Source organism: Aythya ferina, assembly GCF_964211825.1.
Source record: "Aythya ferina genome assembly, chromosome: 9".
Taxonomy (NCBI): Eukaryota; Metazoa; Chordata; class Aves; order Anseriformes; family Anatidae; genus Aythya; species Aythya ferina.
Genome location: NC_140305.1, coordinates 16,125,184 through 16,146,423, shown reverse-complemented (window position 1 = coordinate 16,146,423; position 21,240 = coordinate 16,125,184). Strand labels below are relative to the sequence as shown.

The window sequence follows — 21,240 nt, the reverse complement described above, 5'->3', positions numbered from 1 at the left end:
GAGAGCACAGCGAGCCTCTGAGTGGGGCAGACAGGACTGCTGGCGCAGCAACAGAGTTTCTGCCTGCTGTCCCGAGCTTTCTGTGTGCTGTCCGTGGGGTAGCTGCTGTTCTCGTAGGGCTGGGCGCGGTTCCTCATGCCAGCAGCGCTTGTGGCTCGGTGGGCCCTGGCACCACCGCAGTGAAGAGCAGTGAGTTGGCAGCGGAGGGCCCGTCTTTATGCTTCTCTCTCCCCCTCTCCTCCCTGTTCAGATCAACGGTGCTCTGGCCTCCCTGCCTGCTTCTCCAGCCCCCGGTGTGAACGTTTCTCTGAGTGGCTCCTACGTGCAAGTCTCTACCAAGCTGGGCCTGCAGGTGCAGTTCAACGGGGACCATGAGCTCCTTGTGAGGGTGTCCGAGAAGCACTGGGGCAAGCTGTGTGGGTTGTGTGGAACATACACCGGGAGACAAGAGGACGACTTCACACGACCCGACGGGGTCGTTGTGTCTGACACCAATGCCTTTGGAAACAGCTGGAGGGTGCCGGATGACGAGTGGCCGTGAGTCCTTGTTGTGTTGCGTAGATGACGGACAAAGGGGAGCATGAGAGAGGGGAGCTGTGAGCAGCGCGAGGAAGGAGGGTTGGTAGTGTTAGTCACGCACGGGGCAGGTAGCAGGAGGCAGTTGTGGGAAAGCGTGAGGGAGCGTATGGAGGCTCCACAGCAGCAGGCACACGGCCCTTGCGTCTCGCTTCTGTGCTGCATCCACCTGTGGGATGTGCTGTCTGCAGCTGGATTCCTGACGTGTGGCTGTTCCCCTTTGTCCTCAAGGCTGGCTTGCTAGTGGCAGTGCCCAGGCCGCACCACACGATCAGGGTGCATGGTGCTGTGTCCCCGGAGGCTCTGTGCCCTGGGGCCCTCGGTGACCTCCATGCCGGGCCCTGTGTCCCACTCCACACACCGCGTGTCGCTGCTCCTGACCCCGGAGAGGGTGGGCCAGGGCATGAGCACGGTGCTATTGCCAAGCTGGTGTGGTCACAGGTGCCTCAGCCGTCTGCTTCTGTGTCTCTGACGTCTGTCTGCTTTCAGGTGTGACCCAACCCCTGTACCAGCTCCATCCTGCTCCCCCTCTGCAGAGGAGGCAGCTAACAAGGAGTGTGCAATCCTCACGCAACCCGGTGGCCCGTTCCAGCCATGCCACGCAGTTCTGCCACCCGAGACGTACTTTGAGAGCTGTGTCTATGACCATTGTGCCACGGGTGGCAGCACGGAGCAGCTCTGCAACGCCCTGGGTGCCTATGCTGCAGCCTGTGCTGAGGCAGGTGTTGCTCTGGGAGACTGGAGTGCTGGCACGGTTTGTGGTGAGTGTCCCATTTGGGTTTGTTTTCATGACTGAGCTGTGACGATCTCCCGCACGGATTCTGTGGGAATGAAAAGTCAGAGATCATGGGTGTTCTTTTCTTTTACGTTCCTTGTCCTTAAGTCTTGCGGCTAAGGTTTAAGATCCTGGACCCTCTCATTGCCACAGGAAATCTGCTGGGTGTGCCCAATACTTCCTAGACTTGCAGTCCAGGGAGGCTTGCCTTCTCTGCCAGAGGAATCCTGCCCAGAATGTTCTTGTGTTCCTGACAGCATTGCTTGTCCTTAGTATGGAAGCGGCCTGTCCAGGGTGTAGTGTCATCAGCGTTTTGGCATTAGGAAGGCAGACGTTGCTTGAGGGATGTTAGAGGACGGCATCCCACTGCCCGTCAAAGATGGCTAAGACCTTACTGACGACTGTCCCTCTCTTATTTGAAGTGCTGCTTCACGGATAAGGCAGAAAGGCCCTAATGTTTTAGGAAATCATTGATAGTATTCAGCCCAAGACAGAGCCCCTGACCTTCTGGGAGGCATAGCAAGGTACCACCTGGAGAGGTGGAGAGAAGAAGGGTGTCCCAGAGGAGGGAGAGAGGAAGAAGCCTTCACCAATGAACATTGGGGAATGCGCGGGATAGGGACAATGTCCTGGGAACAGCCTTGCTCCTCAGCCTGTCTGTCCTCGGGTTGCTCTCTACTACACCACGATGCTGCCTACTTGCACTTGGTTGGCCATCCTCACCCGGCCATGAGCACGCCAGGGGTGTTGGTGTGCCCTGTGGGACACTGGGAAAAGGTGGCCCCACCCTTACTTTAGAAACTCTGCTTTCCTTTCCACGCCGTATCCAGCTTTGCCAACAGCCTGCAATTTCAACTGCACATTTGACGTCGACCTCTGCGAGTGGGTCCAGGAGGCGTCCAGCAGCATCGACTGGACAAGGCACAAGGGGCCAACACCATCGCCAGATACCGGCCCTTCCTTCGACCACACAACAGGAGGTAGGAGCAGCAGCCAGCTTGTGACGGTCATTCAGGCCGAGGGGTGTCCTTAGGAAGATGGCAACAAACCTTTTCCAACAGCGAATACAGGCCGAATGTTTCCTGGATTTGATCCAGAGCCATTTGTAGCAGTCTCCCCCAGGGCCAGAGCCTTTCTTTAGGAAGCTTTTCAGGTGTGGGAATCAGTCTGTGGTACTGCCAGGACAGGCAAGGATCTGTCGTGCAAGGGGAAAAGTAATGCAAAGCTTGATGGCAGACTGTCTTGGGGGAACAGGAACGGGTCTCTTCTAGGAGACACTGGCTTCTCCAGAAGCCAACGATGAGTGGGCCCCAAAGCTGCAGAGCCATGCTAGGATGATGGCGGTGCTTCGGAGGTGATGCCATTGCCCTGCTCAAACCATAGAGCTGGCACGTCCTCTGGGAGCACGGTTTGTAGGTAGACTTGGGGCTGGGGGCTTGTGGCTAGTGAAGGAGCTCTCTTTGCTCCTTTTGCCTGCCTTAAACTGCAGCAGGAGGCGCTCCCACGACCGTGCCTGGGTTGTTCCTGGGTGCTTTGTCTAGATTTGATGGTGTGCGACAGTGTGGCTGGCACTTTGTTTCAGACGGCTACTACATCTACCTGCATGGGAGCTCCTATTACCCGTACTTGGTGTCTCAGCTGGTCAGCCCGGTGTGCAACTCAACGGGACCGCACTGCTTCCGCTTCTGGTACCACATGTACGGCGTGGCTGAAGAAATGGCCCTGCGGGTGTACGTGACTAGGGACAAAGAACATCTGAAGGTTTGGGAAGCAACTGGGAACCACGGGGACAGATGGCACTTGGGAGAGGTCACGGTGCACAGCACAGGAAACATGCAGGTAAGGGCAGAGGCTCAAACTGCCATCTGAGACGGAGTGTGCTTTGAAATGGCACACAATGTTTGTGGCTGGAGCTAATGCTGGAAACCATCCCTTCCCTTAGATTGTCCTCGAGGGACAATGGGGGGAAGATTTCCGCAGCGACGTGGCACTGGATGATCTGTCCATTGAAAAGGGATACTGCCCAGGTACCTCATCACCCGGCTTGGGAAAGGGCAGCTTGCTTGTCGTGGCAGTCAATGTAGTTTCTGCCTTGAAGAGGATCTGGTCAAGGGGGATTGATTTACATGTGCCATTGTGTCTCTCGTAGGCGATATACCTCCAACACCTAGCACCAGCACACCAACACCTGGGACACCAACACCCTCGCCAAGCTCAGGTGAGTGGAGCAGACAAGTCACGGGGCTGCAGCATTCGGTCAGGGTGGGCTGTGGAGAGGAGGCGGCAGGAGGTGCATCACTGGACGTTTCCTCTGGTCCTTCCTCTGTCAGGGACCTGTGTGGTGGAAGGAGACCCTCACTACCACACCTTTGACAATCAAATACACCACTTCATGGGCACCTGCACCTACACCCTGTCCAAGCTGTGTGAGAGCAACAGCTCGCTGCCCTACTTCAACGTGGAAGCGGCCAATGAGCACAGGGGAGGCAACACGCGCGTGTCCTACGTCCAGTACGTGGATGTCGATGTGTATGGCCAGCGCATAAGGCTGGGGAAGGGCGGCGTGGTGACGGTAAGCGCAGGGGGGAGCAACGTCGGGGCTGTGTCAGGACAGAGAGCCGCGCCAAACGGGTTGCTCCAACCCTCTCTTGGTTTGTGTCCTTGCAGGTCAACGGAGTGGCAGAGGTGCTGCCCTGCACCCCGTCGGCAGGCGTGCAGGTCTCGTCCAGCGGCTTCTACACTGTGGTCACGACAGACTTTGGCTTGAGAGTGAAGTTTGATGGGAACCATCTGGTGGAGGTGACGCTTCCGAGCACCTTTGGGCAGAAGGTTTGTGGCATGTGTGGGAACTACAACGGGATGGCAGCAGACGACTTCCTGAACCCGGAGGGGGTGCTGGAGCCAGACTCCACCAGCCTGGGTAACAGCTGGCAGGTGTCCAACGACAGCAGGTGCGTGTGGCCCCCGCGTAGGTGCGGGGACGTGTCGCGCAAGGGGAGGAGGAGGCAAGAAGCCTCCAGAGTGAGGAGGAAGAAGCCCACAGCTAACCCAGGGGCCCTTCTCCCTGCCTTTCCACAGCTGCTCAGCCGGACAGCCCGCCCCGCCAGCCTGTAGTGAGGCCGACAAGCAAGTCATTGCCAGCAGCCGCTTCTGCGGACTCCTCACTGACAGCAGCAGCCCGTTTGAGGTGTGCCACGCCGTGCTGAGTCCCAGCGGTTACTTCGACACCTGCCTTTACGACCTGTGTGAGCTGGGGCTGGATGGCGAGGCCCTGTGCAACAGCTTGCAGGCCTATGCGGATGCCTGCCAGGCGCTTGGTGTCAAGCTTCCTGCGTGGAGGAACGCGACATTCTGCCGTAAGTCAGAAGCAGGGAAGCATTTCCCTGGGCTGGCTAGCCGCCGTGGCAAGGAGCACCCTTTGTCCACCAGATCCCCATAGTGGTCCTTTCCCTGCGGAAGGCATCACGTGGGGGCATGGTGGGAACGGGGTGATGATGCCAGTTTCCAAAACATGCGGTGAAGCCTGGCTACCTTGAGGGCATTCTGAGTGTAGGGTTACTGATGGTTTCACTGCTACTCCTTTTGCCTTGGCAGCCATCACCTGTCCAGCCAACAGTCACTACGAGCCCTGTGCTGCAGCCTGCCCCGCCACCTGTGTTGACCCTATGGCTCCCGTCACCTGCAGCCTGCCGTGCGTGGAGGGTTGCGTGTGCGACAGCGGGTACCTGCTCTACAACGACCGATGTGTGCCCAGCCAGCAGTGCGGGTGCTGGCACAATGGGCAGCACTACCCGGTGGGCTCGGAGTTCTGGACTGACAACAGCTGCTCCACAAAGTGCACGTGTCCCACGCGGGGAGGCAAAGTCCAGTGCTCCAGCGCCTCATGCCCTGCGGGCCAGTACTGTGGTGTGCAGAATGGGAAACCCAAGTGCCTTGAACACACATATGGCATCTGCCACATCCACGGTGACCCTCACTACGTTACCTTTGACAAGGTGACGCACGACTTCATGGGGAACTGCACCTACACCCTGGCCAAAGTGTGCTCCAACAGCTCCGTGCCCTACTTCAATGTTGAGGCAAAGAACGAGCATCGTGGCAACCCCCGAGTGTCGTACGTGCGCGAAGTCCTGGTCGAGGTGTACGGAGAGCGCATTGCAATCGTCAAGCAGGAGAGGAGCCAAGTGCTGGTAAGGAGCTGGGCTGGCTCAAGCACGGTGTGTCTGCGAGGCAGGGCTGGCTTTTCTTGGCAGGGTCTTCCCTCTTCTCTGGTAAATGGGTCCCCAGAGTGCAGCAGATGTATGGCTGTGCCAGCTGCAGGGGTGTCTGTGCGAGCGGGGCTCGTGGTCCTGTGGGGCCGAGGGCCCCAGAGAGACCACGGTCCATTGCGGTGCGTCTGCCCTAGGTGAACGGTGTGCGCCGGACCTTGCCGGTGAGTGCAGCAGGAGGAGCCATCAGAGTGAGCACAAGCGGCCGCTACATCGTCCTGGAGACGGACTTCAACCTCAGAGTGTCCTACGACGCCGACCACTCGGTGGAGGTGAGGGTGCCCACCACCTACTCCAACCTGACCTGCGGCATGTGCGGGAACTTCAACAGCCGGCGAGAGGACGACTACATGATGCCCGACGGGCAGCAAGCCGCAGACTCCAATGCGCTGGGGGAGAGCTGGAAGGTGCCGGACGGTGACCCCTCTTGCGGTGTGCCCTCACCCCCGGAACCCTGCAGTGCGGAAGAGGAGAAGCTCTACCAATCGGAGCAGTTCTGTGGCATACTGACTGCCAGACCAGGCTTTTTTGAGAGCTGCCATGCCGTGATCAACCCCCAGAGCTACTTTGACACCTGCTCCTATGACCTTTGTGCCATGAGTGGCAGCCAGGAGGTCCTGTGTGGTGCCCTGGAGGCCTACGCTGACGCGTGCCAGGCAGCCGGCGTGACTCTTCTCCCCTGGAGGAATGCCACCTTCTGCCGTGAGTACCTGCCTTGGAGTTGCCAGAGGAAAGCGGGCCTCTCCTGTGCCCAGTGCCTCTGGCAAAGCAGCGATCAACGACTCGTTTGTTGGTCTTCCCCTTCCCAGAAGGTAGCCCCTTCCTGGAGGGCTTGGCAGGTCCTAACTGTCCCCTTCCCGTTGCAGCCCTGCGGTGCCCTGCCAACAGCTACTATGACCCTTGCATGACTGGCTGTCCTGCCACCTGCATTGACCAACAAGCCCCGCAGAACTGCTCCAAGCCCTGCATGGAGGGCTGCGCGTGCACCTCTGGCTTCCTGCTCAGCGGAGACGCCTGCGTGCCCGAGGCCAACTGTGGCTGCCTCTTTGAGGGCAACTACTACAGCGTGAGTGAAAACCCTGTGGCGTCTCGCTCCCCTCCCGAGGCACTGCTTTGCCTCTACTTCCCTGCCTGACGTGATGGGGCTCCGGGTTTCTCTGCCTGCAGGAAGGAGAGCACTTTGTGAACGAGAACTGCACTAGGCAGTGCCAGTGTCAAGCCAACGGCCAGATGGTTTGCTCTGCGTTGTCCTGTGGTGAGGAGGAGATCTGCAAGATCCAGGACGGCCAGCGGGGCTGTTACCCGGCCAGCACGGCTCTCTGCCACATCTACGGCGACCCGCATTACAGCACCTTCGACGGGAAGCTTCACCACTTCCAGGGCTCCTGCAACTACACAGTGGTGACGGCCTGTGACAACTCCTCCCTCGGCTTCAGCATCACCACGCGCAACGAACATCGGGGCAGCCGGAGCTGGACGGCTCTGAACTCCGTCGCGCTGTCCGTGGAAGGCCTCCACATTGCACTGCGCAAGAACAAGGCAGTCTACGTAAGCGCCCCTCACTTTTAGGCCTGGGAACACCGATATCCAAAGTACCATTAGCAGCACGGTTCCCCCAGAAGAGCTTGATGTTGCCTGAACCTGCTGGCGTGCTCCCACGAGAGCACAGCGAGCCTCTGAGTGGGGCAGACAGGACTGCTGGCGCAGCAACAGAGTTTCTGCCTGCTGTCCCGAGCTTTCTGTGTGCTGTCCGTGGGGTAGCTGCTGTTCTCGTAGGGCTGGGCGCGGTTCCTCATGCCAGCAGCGCTTGTGGCTCGGTGGGCCCTGGCACCACCGCAGTGAAGAGCAGTGAGTTGGCAGCGGAGGGCCCGTCTTTATGCTTCTCTCTCCCCCTCTCCTCCCTGTTCAGATCAACGGTGCTCTGGCCTCCCTGCCTGCTTCTCCAGCCCCCGGTGTGAACGTTTCTCTGAGTGGCTCCTACGTGCAAGTCTCTACCAAGCTGGGCCTGCAGGTGCAGTTCAACGGGGACCATGAGCTCCTTGTGAGGGTGTCCGAGAAGCACTGGGGCAAGCTGTGTGGGTTGTGTGGAACATACACCGGGAGACAAGAGGACGACTTCACACGACCCGACGGGGTCGTTGTGTCTGACACCAATGCCTTTGGAAACAGCTGGAGGGTGCCGGATGACGAGTGGCCGTGAGTCCTTGTTGTGTTGCGTAGATGACGGACAAAGGGGAGCATGAGAGAGGGGAGCTGTGAGCAGCGCGAGGAAGGAGGGTTGGTAGTGTTAGTCACGCACGGGGCAGGTAGCAGGAGGCAGTTGTGGGAAAGCGTGAGGGAGCGTATGGAGGCTCCACAGCAGCAGGCACACGGCCCTTGCGTCTCGCTTCTGTGCTGCATCCACCTGTGGGATGTGCTGTCTGCAGCTGGATTCCTGACGTGTGGCTGTTCCCCTTTGTCCTCAAGGCTGGCTTGCTAGTGGCAGTGCCCAGGCCGCACCACACGATCAGGGTGCATGGTGCTGTCTCCCCGGAGGCTCTGTGCCCTGGGGCCCTCGGTGACCTCCATGCGGGGCCCTGTGTCCCACTCCACACACCGCGTGTCGCTGCTCCTGACCCCGGAGAGGGTGGGCCAGGGCATGAGCACGGTGCTATTGCCAAGCTGGTGTGGTCACAGGTGCCTCAGCCGTCTGCTTCTGTGTCTCTGACGTCTGTCTGCTTTCAGGTGTGACCCAACCCCTGTACCAGCTCCATCCTGCTCCCCCTCTGCAGAGGAGGCAGCTAACAAGGAGTGTGCAATCCTCACGCAACCCGGTGGCCCGTTCCAGCCATGCCACGCAGTTCTGCCACCCGAGACGTACTTTGAGAGCTGTGTCTATGACCATTGTGCCACGGGTGGCAGCACGGAGCAGCTCTGCAACGCCCTGGGTGCCTATGCTGCAGCCTGTGCTGAGGCAGGTGTTGCTCTGGGAGACTGGAGTGCTGGCACGGTTTGTGGTGAGTGTCCCATTTGGGTTTGTTTTCATGACTGAGCTGTGACGATCTCCCGCACGGATTCTGTGGGAATGAAAAGTCAGAGATCATGGGTGTTCTTTTCTTTTACGTTCCTTGTCCTTAAGTCTTGCGGCTAAGGTTTAAGATCCTGGACCCTCTCATTGCCACAGGAAATCTGCTGGGTGTGCCCAATACTTCCTAGACTTGCAGTCCAGGGAGGCTTGCCTTCTCTGCCAGAGGAATCCTGCCCAGAATGTTCTTGTGTTCCTGACAGCATTGCTTGTCCTTAGTATGGAAGCGGCCTGTCCAGGGTGTAGTGTCATCAGCGTTTTGGCATTAGGAAGGCAGACGTTGCTTGAGGGATGTTAGAGGACGGCATCCCACTGCCCGTCAAAGATGACTAAGACCTTACTGACGACTGTCCCTCTCTTATTTGAAGTGCTGCTTCACGGATAAGGCAGAAAGGCCCTAATGTTTTAGGAAATCATTGATAGTATTCAGCCCAAGACAGAGCCCCTGACCTTCTGGGAGGCATAGCAAGGTACCACCTGGAGAGGTGGAGAGAAGAAGGGTGTCCCAGAGGAGGGAGAGAGGAAGAAGCCTTCACCAATGAACATTGGGGAATGCGCGGGATAGGGACAATGTCCTGGGAACAGCCTTGCTCCTCAGCCTGTCTGTCCTCGGGTTGCTCTCTACTACACCACGATGCTGCCTACTTGCATTTGGTTGGCCATCCTCACCCGGCCATGAGCACGCCAGGGGTGTTGGTGTGCCCTGTGGGACACTGGGAAAAGGTGGCCCCACCCTTACTTTAGAAACTCTGCTTTCCTTTCCACGCCGTATCCAGCTTTGCCAACAGCCTGCAATTTCAACTGCACATTTGACGTTGACCTCTGTGAGTGGGTCCAGGAGGCGTCCAGCAGCATCGACTGGACAAGGCACAAGGGGCCAACACCATCGCCAGATACCGGCCCTTCCTTCGACCACACAACAGGAGGTAGGAGCAGCAGCCAGCTTGTGACGGTCATTCAGGCCGAGGGGTGTCCTTAGGAAGATGGCAACAAACCTTTTCCAACAGCGAATACAGGCCGAATGTTTCCTGGATTTGATCCAGAGCCATTTGTAGCAGTCTCCCCCAGGGCCAGAGCCTTTCTTTAGGAAGCTTTTCAGGTGTGGGAATCAGTCTGTGGTACTGCCAGGACAGGCAAGGATCTGTCGTGCAAGGGGAAAAGTAATGCAAAGCTTGATGGCAGACTGTCTTGGGGGAACAGGAACGGGTCTCTTCTAGGAGACACTGGCTTCTCCAGAAGCCAACGATGAGTGGGCCCCAAAGCTGCAGAGCCATGCTAGGATGATGGCGGTGCTTCGGAGGTGATGCCATTGCCCTGCTCAAACCATAGAGCTGGCACGTCCTCTGGGAGCACGGTTTGTAGGTAGACTTGGGGCTGGGGGCTTGTGGCTAGTGAAGGAGCTCTCTTTGCTCCTTTTGCCTGCCTTAAACTGCAGCAGGAGGCGCTCCCACGACCGTGCCTGGGTTGTTCCTGGGTGCTTTGTCTAGATTTGATGGTGTGCGACAGTGTGGCTGGCACTTTGTTTCAGACGGCTACTACATCTACCTGCATGGGAGCTCCTATTACCCGTACTTGGTGTCTCAGCTGGTCAGCCCGGTGTGCAACTCAACGGGACCGCACTGCTTCCGCTTCTGGTACCACATGTACGGCGTGGCTGAAGAAATGGCCCTGCGGGTGTACGTGACTAGGGACAAAGAACATCTGAAGGTTTGGGAAGCAACTGGGAACCACGGGGACAGATGGCACTTGGGAGAGGTCACGGTGCACAGCACAGGAAACATGCAGGTAAGGGCAGAGGCTCAAACTGCCATCTGAGACGGAGTGTGCTTTGAAATGGCACACAATGTTTGTGGCTGGAGCTAATGCTGGAAACCATCCCTTCCCTTAGATTGTCCTCGAGGGACAATGGGGGGAAGATTTCCGCAGCGACGTGGCACTGGATGATCTGTCCATTGAAAAGGGATACTGCCCAGGTACCTCATCACCCGGCTTGGGAAAGGGCAGCTTGCTTGTCGTGGCAGTCAATGTAGTTTCTGCCTTGAAGAGGATCTGGTCAAGGGGGATTGATTTACATGTGCCATTGTGTCTCTCGTAGGCGATATACCTCCAACACCTAGCACCAGCACACCAACACCTGGGACACCAACACCCTCGCCAAGCTCAGGTGAGCGGAGCAGACGAGTCACGGGGCTGCAGCGTTCGGTCAGGGTGGGCTGTGGAGAGGAGGTGGCAGGATGTGATTAACTGGGCAGTGCGCTGGGTCTGACTTGAATGGAAGTACCTTCTTGTGCGAAGATCTTTTTTGATAGTGATACACAGTCATTCTTGCTGTACGCACAGTTTTCCATAATGTTTGCATAATTGGTAAGGGTGGAAGAGCTGCCTGAAGGAAATCTTCAGTCTGAAAAGCAGCTTCTGTATCTCCATCTTGTTCTACATCCAACAGATCCTACTGCCTTGCCAAATGTTACTACACAGCCTCCATGGACAACAAAACCTGGAGTAAGCACAGGTATGCCTGTCCCCTGTTCATCTTTTCTACAAGCTGTGGTCAGCACTGGGCTAGAGTTCTTAACTTGGCAGGCCATTCTAAAGCATACCACAGATGCAGGCATGCCATATGGGAAACTGTGAAAAGATCATGGTCAGCACCAAAAAGTCCAGCAAGGAGCTCAGGAAATGTCAGCTGTGCCAATCTTCTACTGCATTTGGCAACACTACTGTTTGCTTTCTTTGAGGTCCATGGCCAGGGGCTGGAAAAACTGTAGTAAAGGAGCTGGGCTTCTTTTTACAACCCAGCTATGCTGGTGGGAGAGCTTGAGAGGTGTGAGTTTTTCAGAAAAGCCACTGCTTGATTGCAGCTGTGGGCTTCTCTTGACATGGTGTTGGGGTGTTTGCACAGAGTGGATCAGCTGCCTGGAACAAACCTGTTTGAATGCAGATCTCCTCTAATTCTCTCTTGCAGTGGCTCCATCAACATCTCAACCTGGGACCTCCTTGCCAGTCACCACAACACAGCCTGCACACACTCCATCACCACCAAGACCTACACCAAGTTCAGGTATAGCATTTCTTGTTTATATGTCTTTTATCTTCAGTTTCTATACTGTCCATTTGCATGAAGGTCCGGTAGCAAGTGTACTTCGTCTCTTGCAACTGGCCTTAGATTCTGCTTGTGTCACAGAATCATCTTGCTGACACAGCAGTTGAGTGCTGATGGTATTTCTGAAATGTCACTTTGGAACCACTGCTTTAGCACCCTGTTGCCATCACACTGGATTTTCTATTAAGCGCGAACCAGCTGTTTGGAATGAAACTCCCATGCTGACATAGATCTCTCACTCTCTCTAGTGGTAGGTCCAATTACACCAAGACCCACAATTCCCTTGCCAGACACCACAACACAGCCTTCACGTACAACAGCATCATCCACACTCCAGCCAAGCTTGGGTATTGTTGTTTTCAGTACCCATCTCTGATTTCCTGCTTTAACTGTTCAGTTTTCTTACTTCAGTTCTCACAGCCAAGTGAATTTTAATAGTGGAAGGTCAGAGCTTTTCCTTGCTACATGCAGTCTGATTGGTTAGACAGTTGTTCGGTGCAGAGTCTATATGTCACTATGGAAACCTTGCTCCAGGTCCCATTTGAGGTAGCTTCAGGGATTTTAGTATCAGTAGACCAGCTGCTTGGTATAACTATTTTATATACCCTTTATTGCCATGTGTGTAAATATTTTAATTAACATTTTCTGCATCAAGTTTTCAACTGTTATATATATGGTTTTGCTTGTAGTATTTTGAAATTTAATTTAACTTCTAAGTCTAGCTTTTATCTTAGATATAATCCAATTATATGGTGCTGAAAAAGGCAGAGACATTGTGGTAATTTTTATTTTATTACTTAGAAAATACACTAAAATGTCAATAAAGATAAATATAAACTGCTTCCTTCCTCCAGTTTTAGGCACTAAACAGAATCAGGGTGACTTTTAGTTAAAGTGGAATGGTGTTTTCTCCTGTGGAAAGTTTGCACGTCTCTTTTGCACTCTGTCCTTGACTGATTCCACCACTATTGCATCTAAGCAGCAATTATGAAGTAAAATAAAATGTATGATGGGAACAAAGTTACTGCAGCAGTCACAGCAGAGATTCAAATGGAACTATTCTGTCTTTCTTTCTTCCTAGGCCATGCCTCCTGTAGTGCCTCTGGAGATCCACATTATAACACTTTTGATCACAGAGTTCTTCATTTCATGGGAAATTGCACTTACACCCTCTCCAAAGTGTGCAACATCTCTCAGAGGATTCCATATTTTGATGTGTCCACAACAAATGAGCACAGAGGAGCCAATACCAAAGTCTCTTATGTGAAGTCAGTGCAAGTAGAAGTCTATGGCAATCAGATTTCTATGCTGAAAAACAAGAAAGTGAATGTAAGAAAATACTTGTTTAAAAGGCAATATTTTTCAACTGACATACAGATAATGACTTTTTTTCTGATTGTAGAGTTCATAGAGATTTTTCTGTTTTTTTTTTTTTTTTCATTTGTTAAATATACTTCTTATAATGAGATTTCAAAAAAAACTTGCCCATATGAAATATATGAAATATTATTTAATTGCTTTCTGTTCTCCTTGTGCACAAGATCATATTGTCCACTAAATTCTTCTACCTGTTGGTATTTGTAGAAGTTCTAGCAGCAGTATGCTAACTTTTACAACTTGCTTTACAGGTAAATGGCAGGAGAATGAACCTGCCCGTATTTATTGAAAGGAAGATCAGTATTCAAAGCAGTGGTGGATACGTTCTCTTGGAAACTGACTTTGGACTGTGGGTGAGATACGATGGAAATCACTATGCAGAAGTCTCTGTGCCCTCTGATTACAGTGGTCTGCTCTGTGGCTTGTGTGGTAAGTCACAGGCTTAGTCACTTTTTAGTGAGTTGTATAGACTCATGATTACTCAAAGTTTTTTCTTAGCATGTCATAATTACTCTACATCAACCTAGTCCTTATCAAAGGGACTAGAATTTACAGCAGAGAGGAAAAGTTGCAAAAGTTTTTCAGTTTCTGTCAACTGCTATACAATTCCTGGTAATATGTATTTGTCTGGAATGCTGTGAGGTATAACTACAAATAACATTTTTAGCCAGATTAGAAAAAAACAAAAACCACCACCAACAAAAAATCTCACTTTAATTCTACAGTGTATATTAGTAAGAGTAAATATTTGCATGCATCTACTCAAGAATTCTACAAGTACATTTTTCTGTTACTTATATTCTGATGATAATGCCTGAACCTGAGCAGATATAGTTGGAACAACATTCTGAAATCTAGATAAATACATGAAACATACTTCCAGATAGATTTTCTGATTATTCTTTGATCTGGATCATCTGAAATTTCCTAGTTCAAGTCTCTCTGCTTCAGTGTTTTACACTTTGAATTCAGAAACCTATCTGAGGATGTCATGGTGCCAATGACACCATTTGAATTTTAGTCCACCAATATTAGATATTTTTTTCAACTAAGCAATTCTTTCTAGTATACAATTTGATCTAAGTCTCTAAAAGCCAGCCCTTATCAGTGGTCAAAGTCTAAAACACAAGTGAGCTCTTCTTATGTTGTCCAGTATAAATTGATGTTGCATATATACTCTCACTAGTTCACTGCAGTGTATTTTACAGTCTGAAACCTAGCTTTGTTCTACCTAGGTGTTAAATTCATGTATCCCATAAATTTTTATTTTTTTTTAAATCCTCTCAGGTAATTATAATGGTGATCCAACTGATGACAACATAAAGCCCAATGGTGACGTTGCAAGTAGTTCCAATGAACTTGGAGAAAGCTGGCTTGTGCCTGAGAATAACACCATGTATGTACTAGAATCCAAGCATATTTGCTAATCAAACTCTATAAAATCAAATATCTACCCACTCGCTGGCGTTATCATCCAGTACTATTTTGCATCTTCCAACTGCTGGTTAAAAGTAGGGAGCTCCCCCTTCACGTTGAACAGGGAATGAGAAGAGGGCTTGCATCCTTTAAGCCTTTTTTTTTTTTTTTTTTTTCCAAAGAACTGTGTGCTGAGTAGGGGTGGGGACTGGGGGTGGGGGATTTCAGTTCAGTTCTCTGGAAATCATCAGCTGATTGTATCCCATAGCTCTTTTTCCACCTAAGAATAAATCTTTAATTAGCCCAAATGGCATTGAAAAGGGAGTCCATTCAGAGATGGGCTTTGTATCAACCTTTCAAAGAAGCTGGATAAAAATCTTGTGACTGTAACAAAATACACCCTGTTGTACAGGGTCAGCATGTGTCAATCTTCCACCATAGATCTAATAGTAAGAGATATAAATAAACACTTTATTTTGTTTGCCTTCCCCAGTTGCTCTAGTGGGATAGAAGAAGAATGCAATGCTGATCTGGAGAATGACGCAAAGAAGAACACTGCATGTGGCATGATCACAGACCCAACAGGTATTCTGTTTGTAGCTCACTTTGAGCCATGTGAAGGGGCACTTTTGCATATTATAGCTTGTGATGTCTGGTCTCTTTTGTCCATTGTTCTGAACTCACACTGGAAATATATAAAACCTCCAGTTCAGGTGGCCAAAATAAAATTCATAGGTCAAGATATGTCAACTATTCAGACAGTACCAAGGAGTCCTTGAAAATTTTCTGGGAATGTTCACAGGGAGTCATAGCTGTTCTTTGATTCATAGCGACTTATATTCTGCTTTCTAAATGAAATAGTTCAGAGGGCACTGTCATTTCGTGTAGTACAGATACTTTATCTGAAATTCTGTAGATGTTCTCTGCATTAGAGATCCCCTGCAGTTGTCTAGAATTAGTGGCTTGCCTAGTCAGCAACTCCTATTTTTTGTAAACTATGTTGTATCAATCCTGCAAAAACAAGAGACAAGAAACAAGCCTGATCCAGAGGGCCAAGTTTCACTGTGTGTACTCAGTTTCAAGGGTTCGTTTAACTTACTAAACAAAGTCAGGCTGGAGCACTCAATATTTTTGCCAAGACAGAACACAGATGCTGATGGTGATGAATTCCTCACTTTTTTTTTTTCTTTTCTGTCCTTCTATATCTTTCTTAATTTACACAGGACTCTTCAAGGATTGCCACACCAAAGTGCCTCCAGAAAATTTCTTTGAAAGCTGTGTTTATGACATGTGTTTCACTGGAGGACAGGAAACATCCTTATGCTACGGACTGCAGGCCTATGCTGAGTCATGTAACAATGCTGGAATATGTATAGAGTGGAGAAATACTACCCTTTGCCGTGAGTGTTGTGATTTACAAATATTTATTCTGGATTTAATTTCAAACATATGCACATTCTTCTCTACCTTTCATGTATGTTATTTTAATTTATGTAATGCTTTGAGTATAGTCTATCTTTTGTCATGTCTTGGGCCTGCTTCAGCTTATGCACTATTCCAGTACTAATATAATTCACTAATTCACATGAACTTTTGGATACACTTGGGTCTAATCCTTTGAGCTTTAATAATTTCCTATTTGTTACTTGGAAAGGTTTGATTATATACATATATACAGGTAGGTGTGTCTTATGTGAGCTTCTGCACTGGGAGAACAACTGCTGCTTTGTCCTACTGAAAACCACCATCCTCCATGCAAATAGAGCTGGTATTTCCAAGGCTCCATAAACAAGTGCTCATTGACATCTTTGAAGATCCTTTCAAGCGATCTTATTTTTTCCTTTTGTCTTTAGCAATGTCCTGTCCTGGAGGCAGCATCTACCAGAGCTGTGGTACTAGGTGTCCCTCTACTTGTGTGAGCAACTCAACTGCCACTTCTTGTAGTTCGTTACCAGTGGAAGGTTGCTTCTGTAAAGAAGGCTATATTCTGAGTGGAGACACATGCGTTCCAGAAAGCAGCTGTGGTTGTGTTGATGAAGAAAACCAGTACCACCAGGTAAGTTACTACAGACATTGTTTAAAGAAAGAAGTGAAAGAACAGGGTATCTCAATTGTTATCACTGTGAGGAAAAAATAAATATATATTAATAACACTAGCACAATTATTATTTACACTGTTAATAATAGCAAAATAGATTCACTTTGAGAGTTTTCTTGATCAGTGAGCTGTGTGATTATATATATCACTCACATTCAAATGATTGTCTTTTATGATATTACCTGCATATTTAACTTATAGTATATACTTCTACTTTTTTTTTTTTTTTTTTTCCCTCAGCTGGGTGAAAGCTGGTTCACCAGTTATCCCTGCAATGAACGCTGCACCTGCAATGCTAAAAACAAAATTGTATGCTCACCCTGGGAGTGTGGAGTACGAGAGGAATGCAGTGTCAAGGATGGTGTGCTGGGCTGTCATTCCAATGGTAAGTCCTCCCAGCAAATTCTGTGAGTCATTGTCAATTCCATAATTAGATCTGTCTACTCCCTCTAGTTTTCTCATATATATTTTTTCATGTGTGATGGCAAAGATAGTTTCAAGTAACTGCTGCCAGTGGTGAGAGACAAAAAGACATGATGATCTGTCTTGCAATCACAGATCCTCTTCAGCTGCAATTGATGTCAGCAAAAATTGATGCTGCTCAAAAGCTTGTAAGGTCACTTGGGTTCTTTTTGTCTTGATAATACAAATTAAAATCCCAAATCACCAGTTCTGTGAGTTCTAAATTTCAGACTAATTGAAAAGAAGTGCTAATTCTGAGAGCCTGTGTGTTGGCAAATTCTTTAAATATCTAGATATATAGATGCATATTTATTTACATTTATGTTTATACCTATATTTAAACAAATAATTATGTATTTTTTTACTGCTACATTGGAAAGCTCTGGATTACTCTTCACCACCATGCGTCGTATGTACAACAGCATATGGAAACAGATAAAGAGGTTTATTTGCTGCAATGTTGCCAGTTTATACATAATTTGCGAATTAAATTTAGGAGACACTTTCTGGAAAATTTTAATTTCCAAATAATTGCCATTGTCATGAACCTGAAATACCTCTATGAAAGTTGCTCCACATAATAATAATCAGGATTGGGTTGCTGTGCTAATGCAAATGTCTTTCATCAGTTGCGTCCGTGGTGAAATCCAGTCCAAGGTTCTTAGATATTTTTTTCACTTTCAGGCCAAGCAACATGTCAGGTAGCAGGAGATCCCCATTATTTCACTTTTGATGGATTGATGTACACCTTTGTGGGTACCTGCACCTACACCTTGGTTGAGGTCATCAGTGAGAGTGTCGAAAATATAACCATCCTTGGCAAGAATGAAGACCGAGGGCTACGAGGGGCCACATACCTGAAGGAAGTCTACATAGATCTGTATGGTGTACGAATCACCCTTCAGAAAAGCAAAGGAATCCTGGTAGGTGGTAGTACTCTTTTTACTGCAAGAAGTATCCTAAAATTAGCTCACTACAGTAGCTGTAGGAAAAAGGACCTCCCTGTTTCATAAGGAACACGTATGCATATCCTTAATCCTTACAGGGACCTCCATTATCTTGATGTTGGGAAATACAATTTCTGATTGGTTCCCAAGGCTTCTGTTCTGGGTTTACTGTTCTATTGGCTATGTCTTGGGGATGGAGCCAGAGCCTCCAGATCTGAGAACTGTCATCTGAACTAAAGAACAGTCCTCCCCGTTTCAATGCCTGTCATCAACCCAATCACCTATAGCTAGCTGACATGAGCAGAGGAAAATGCAGCTGTGCCATATTGGTCTGGAATAGCACTGGGGATACATGGCAGTACTAAAAGCAGGGAGTCCTACCTATGGGAGGGTAAGAGCTTGCTCAATACCACAGATCTTTTCAGCTCCCTGTTAAAGGCACAAGCTATGAGTCATGCCCAGCTCACCTCAGCTAAAAAGCTGATTTCTACAACCCATAGTTGGCATATGCAATACTGGAAATGTAAAGGATCTAAAACTGTCACAGAGTCATCTTCAGCACTCCAAGGAATATAGATTGTGAACAGAAAAACTTTCATGGAAGAATGTCCACACTGACAAATGATTTATGTCTCCAGTTAAACAATGAAAGAGTCTACACTCCAGTGGAGAACAGGCTGCGGGGCGTGTCCATTGGAAATGTTGGCAAATACATAGTAGTGGAAACTGACTTTGGTGTGGTAGTGAAATACGATGGCGATCACTATCTGGAAATCACCCTCCCACAATCTTACTTCTCAAAGGTAAGATTTACTGTGTAAACATATTGGTGCTCTTTCAGAACTGCTGCTTTGGACATTTAATTTTCATTTGCTTTCTTCCTTCCTGTATTAAAACACTTGTTTTTTCCCACTATTTTTTTTTTTTCTCTTCGCAACAATTTCCATGTATTCTAAAGGAGTACTTACAGAAGATGACAAAGCTAGGGGAATACATCCAGTTTAAAGAATTAAACGGCTTGAAGTCTTAGGGTATCATAGATCTATTGCAGTGACTTTTTATTTTTCTATTGGTTCAGCCAGACATCAATGAGTATGTTTGAAATGTCTAATGCAAGGTTGGTTGTTGTTAGTGTTTTAACCATATCATTCCATAGGCAATGAGTAAGAAGTTATTGGGGAAGCTGGGGTAGAACAGATAGTGTTTAGAATATGGTTCTTGTTCATTTGCAGGTACATGGTATGTGTGGTAACTTCAATGACAACCTTGAAGATGATCTGTCCTTGCCTAATGGTACAATTGTCAGTATCACACAGTTTGGAAATAGCTGGAAAGTGGAAAAAGACAGTGATGCAGGGTAAGCATAACTTCATACCTTCCATCTTCCTTTGAAAAACAGTCTTTCTTTAATTATTTTGTCCATTTTGCTACTTTCTAACACGTGAACTATAATATATGAGATTTTCCTCTTCAGTTTGAAGCTCAAAGAAACAATCTTAACTACAGGCAACCACTGAACAGGCCAGATGGAAACCACAGCCATTCTAATGATCTACATACACACTTGGGGAATTAGGCTTTGGGATAGTCCACAGTGTGAACATAGACTATGTTTAACTTACACTGAAAACACTTAGAGCAGGAGGATGGTGTTAGGTAACAGTGAGGGTCAGCTGAGGGACACGCCCAAGAGTGACAGACGGGGTTAGCCAAGGGTCCAGATCACCACACAACTTTGCAGTGACCCAACAGGTCTGCAGTCAAGCTGCGAAGTCAGTCCTCTAGTCAGGGTCAGGTTTAAGGGGAGTAACCAAGGTCAGAAAGAGCGTGGTGATTGTCAGGCAGGTTTACTGCTGCTACTCTATCAGTCATTGACAGAAGGCAGCAGTCTCCAGCACTATTTATTTTGAACCTTTCTGTAGCAACAAATTTTTCAGTTTCTGTCTCAGGCTCACATATGTCCCATATGTCCTTGAAACTCAAATGCAGCTATTTCTGTGCTTTCATGCAGTTGTTTATCAGACTCAAGAGAAGATGATGTTCCTCCTTGCACTGCTGAGAATAAACCAGTCATGGAAAGCCAGTGCAATGTCCTAAACTCAGACAAGTTCAAAGAATGTCATAGTCTGGTCAAGCCTGAAGACTTCATAAAGATCTGCATCCATGACATGTGCCAGTATAACGGCATGAAGTCCACTCTCTGCGACATAGTTCAATTTTATGTGGACACCTGTAGGAATCAAGGCGTCACCATTATATGGAGGAACAACACATTTTGTCGTAAGTGCACAAGCAAGTGAAAAATCAGAAACTTGGATCACTGAGAGCATAAAAATGAATTAGCAGTATTAGGTGGACAAGTTACATAAAAGATGATTAAACCAAAATTCTCATAAAATTCTATTATTATGATTTTATGACTTGTTTGCGGTGCTGAATTGTGTTCAGGTTGAACTAAACCCAATGATGTCAACTCAGGACTAGACAAGTGATGGATAGTAGTGTGGAGTTAGAATGGTTTTAGTAGCCAAATGAATGTCACAAGATACTACCTCACTCCATTCATTCTACAAAGCTACCAACTAATTATGAAAAAAAAAAAAAAAAAAAGATTACAGGATGGTAGGTTTAGAGGTTTTGACGTTCCCTCCTCCCCCACCCCCACTCCCGATTTAGTTTTACATTGTGGAATTAATTGTCACACAGTGTTGTAGAGGACAAATCAGTTAACTGATTAAAAAACAAGCCAAATTAATTTGAATTCCTCAGAAATTCCTACCTGCCTCCTTGCCACAAGCTGGGGAAAATACTGGACAGAGGAATACTCTCTGCTACCCTGTTTCTTGATTTGTCCTCTTATGCATCTCTAGCCATTGGCAGAATGTAGGAAAGTAGGATATAGACCTAGATTAATTTTCAGTTTGACAATACACATTTGTTGTTCTTGCACATGTTTATGTCTGTGGTTAAGCTAGATATACTCCTGCTTTGCATCACTGGAGGGACAAACCTAAGAAATTTACCCTAATGATTCATATTTCTTAGAGAGGCATTTGCGACTGAATGTGAACGACCTGGCCCCAGGTGCTACTAGTTCAGACATGACCGTAATAAAACTCAATCAGCAGCTCCATTGAGGGTTCTGTTTTTTGTT

General features: G+C 48.9%; 1 protein-coding gene across 1 annotated transcript in view; it reads left to right on the top strand.

Moving 5' to 3' along the window:
* LOC311441102 (IgGFc-binding protein-like) overlaps positions 1-21,240 on the top strand; it is a 74,268-nt gene that overhangs the window by 41,931 nt on the left and 11,097 nt on the right. Inside the window, exons 60-91 of the mRNA XM_084528759.1 lie at positions 251-537; positions 1,066-1,337; positions 2,182-2,331; positions 2,934-3,190; positions 3,294-3,378; positions 3,501-3,569; positions 3,682-3,923; positions 4,019-4,302; positions 4,430-4,707; positions 4,946-5,541; positions 5,757-6,321; positions 6,486-6,685; positions 6,787-7,167; positions 7,529-7,815; positions 8,344-8,615; positions 9,460-9,609; positions 10,212-10,468; positions 10,572-10,656; positions 10,779-10,847; positions 11,130-11,195; positions 11,649-11,744; positions 12,868-13,115; positions 13,415-13,592; positions 14,451-14,559; positions 15,073-15,164; positions 15,803-15,979; positions 16,433-16,635; positions 16,918-17,062; positions 17,824-18,062; positions 18,725-18,889; positions 19,319-19,443; positions 20,098-20,366. Coding sequence (XP_084384885.1) covers positions 251-537; positions 1,066-1,337; positions 2,182-2,331; positions 2,934-3,190; positions 3,294-3,378; positions 3,501-3,569; positions 3,682-3,923; positions 4,019-4,302; positions 4,430-4,707; positions 4,946-5,541; positions 5,757-6,321; positions 6,486-6,685; positions 6,787-7,167; positions 7,529-7,815; positions 8,344-8,615; positions 9,460-9,609; positions 10,212-10,468; positions 10,572-10,656; positions 10,779-10,847; positions 11,130-11,195; positions 11,649-11,744; positions 12,868-13,115; positions 13,415-13,592; positions 14,451-14,559; positions 15,073-15,164; positions 15,803-15,979; positions 16,433-16,635; positions 16,918-17,062; positions 17,824-18,062; positions 18,725-18,889; positions 19,319-19,443; positions 20,098-20,366 — 6,898 coding nt within the window. The remainder of the gene's footprint in view (positions 1-250; positions 538-1,065; positions 1,338-2,181; positions 2,332-2,933; positions 3,191-3,293; positions 3,379-3,500; positions 3,570-3,681; positions 3,924-4,018; positions 4,303-4,429; positions 4,708-4,945; positions 5,542-5,756; positions 6,322-6,485; positions 6,686-6,786; positions 7,168-7,528; positions 7,816-8,343; positions 8,616-9,459; positions 9,610-10,211; positions 10,469-10,571; positions 10,657-10,778; positions 10,848-11,129; positions 11,196-11,648; positions 11,745-12,867; positions 13,116-13,414; positions 13,593-14,450; positions 14,560-15,072; positions 15,165-15,802; positions 15,980-16,432; positions 16,636-16,917; positions 17,063-17,823; positions 18,063-18,724; positions 18,890-19,318; positions 19,444-20,097; positions 20,367-21,240) is intronic.